Source organism: Caretta caretta, chromosome 13, assembly GCF_965140235.1.
Source record: "Caretta caretta isolate rCarCar2 chromosome 13, rCarCar1.hap1, whole genome shotgun sequence".
Lineage (NCBI taxonomy): Eukaryota > Metazoa > Chordata > Testudines > Cheloniidae > Caretta > Caretta caretta.
The window spans coordinates 33,553,001-33,555,336 of NC_134218.1; the positions used below are offsets into that span (position 1 = coordinate 33,553,001).

The window sequence follows — 2,336 nt, forward strand, 5'->3', positions numbered from 1 at the left end:
TCCCTCTGAAAAAAAAAAGATATATTAGAATTGCAAACGGTACAGAGAAGGGCAACAAAAATGATAAGGGGTATGCAACAGCTTCCATATAAGGAGAGATTTATTCCTACCATTTATTCCTACCCTTTTATTTCCTGTCTTTTAACCAGTTACTGATCCAGGAGAGGACCTTCCCTCTTATCCCATGACTGCTTACTTTGCTTAAAAGCCTTTGGTGTGGGAAATTGTCAAAAGCTTTCTGAAATTCCAGGTATGCTATATCCATTGGCTCACCCTTATCCACATATTTTTGACACCCTCAAGATTTCTAATAGATTGATGAGTCATGGTTTCCCTTTACAAAACCCGTGAACTGGAACAATTTTTTTAATGTTGGTGAAATGTTCCTAGAATGTTGTATGCACACTATAAACTAACAACATCATCATCAGGATAATCATCAATCACTCAGTGTGGTACTGGATAAGAGAGTTTGTGTTCATTATTTTTTCCCAGTTTTGTTTCTCTCTCCAGGCACATGGAAGCTAAAAACCAAACTACAGAGTTTGTGATGGTGGGGTTTTCCGTTCATCCAGAGCTTCAGAACTTGCTCTTTATGGTGACTTTCATCATGTACATGGTGTCGTTGTTGGGGAATATCCTCATCAGTGCCACAGTTTGGCTTGACCCAGCTCTTCACACCCCCATGTACTATTTCATCTCCAACCTGTCCTTGGTTGACATCTGCTACACCACGGTCACTGTCCCCAAGATGCTGGAGAACTTGCTTTCTCAGGACAGAACGATCTCTTTCACAGGCTGTGCTGCCCAATTGTACTTCCTTCTTTCTCTAGGGACCACCGAATGCTTCCTCCTTGCTGCCATGGCGTACGACCGCGTCTTGGCCATCTGTAACCCTCTGCGGTACGTGGTCCTCATGAACAAGAGCCTGTGTGTCCAGCTGTTGGCTGGCGCCTGGGTCAGCGGTTTGCTGCTCTCTTTGGGTCAGACCTCATTCGTCCTCACCCTGCCCTTCTGTGGGGACAACCGGATCAACCATTTCTTCTGTGACATTCCTCCCCTCTTGACCCTGGCCTGCGGAGACACCGCCAGGAACGAAATTGCCGTCTTTGTAGCTGGGATGTTAATCGCGCTGATCCCTTCTTTGTTGATCCTGGGGTCCTATATGCACATCATCTCCACCATCCTGAAGATCACATCGGCCCAGGGCAGACACAAAGCCTTCTCCACCTGCTCCTCTCACCTCATAGTCATCACTCTGTTCTACGGCTCTGCCAGCGCCATGTACCTGCGCCCCAGGTCCAGCTATGCCCCGGAGAGTGACAAATTCCTGGCCCTGCTCTACTCTGTTGTGACACCCACATTAAACCCCATTATCTACAGCCTGAGAAGCAGAGATATCAATAGAGCCCTGAGGAGGGTCATAACCTCAAATATATTTCTTCTCAAGATGTGAATAGAGGAACACAGCCCAATCCTCTCCTTGTTTACTCTGGTTTAATGGCAACATCGCTCCCTTGTCTTCCCTGGAGTTGTGACAGTTTTATGGGTACTCAGGATGGTTGGTCACCTCATTACTGAAGGCAGGGGGTTAGAGGGAGTCTTTCATGTGATATATCTGATACTACCAGCCTTTCTACCACTCAAGCACTCTCTTCTGGGCTACATCAGCTCTAACTTCAACTTGCAGGTTACCAACAGGTGCACGCCAGTCTCTCATCCCCATTGAAGCATTCCTCTGACACTGGCTACTTACAGAAATTCCTGATCATCTACCCCCAAATATGCCACATATCCCAGTTTACCAATTTTACCTTAAACCTGTGCTCTTGCAAACAGCACTTGTGAGTGCTTACAATAAACCAAAAGGAGGTTTATTGTAAGAAAGGATAAGGATTAAAGAAGGGAGTGGTGGAAACAAATGGTTAAAAAGCAACACAAAATATGAACCTGGGTCTACACTTACCAATTGTTACCTTTCCTACCTAGTAAGTTAAATCCCCCTCTTTGTCCCCAAGTTCAGTCAGTTGTCGAGCTGGCTGGTTTCTCATTGCATTACCCACACAGAATACTGTAGGGTCGCCTAATTCAATGTCTCTGGGAAAACACAAAGTAATCATTTCACTGTCTAGCAAATTATTACATCCTATTGGCCTTAGCTGAGATCAAGGGAACCCCTTGTGATAGGTCCTTTGCAAGACAGAGTCTGAGATTTTAAAAACAGAGAGAGACTTGAATGTCAATTCCCATTAAAATGAGTTTACAAATCTCAGCCTAAATATACAAGGGAGGCATTATTTTCCATATTTTGCAGATGTGGGATGGAGGCAAACACT

General features: G+C 44.9%; 1 protein-coding gene across 1 annotated transcript; it reads left to right on the forward strand.

The window, feature by feature from the left end:
* Positions 1-517: 517 nt before the first annotated feature.
* LOC125622626 (olfactory receptor 5V1-like) lies at positions 518-1,615 on the forward strand. The gene has a single exon (XM_048820752.2). The coding sequence runs from the start codon at positions 518-520 to the stop codon at positions 1,454-1,456; it is 939 nt and encodes a 312-aa protein (XP_048676709.1). The 3' UTR covers positions 1,457-1,615.
* Positions 1,616-2,336: the final 721 nt, after the last annotated feature.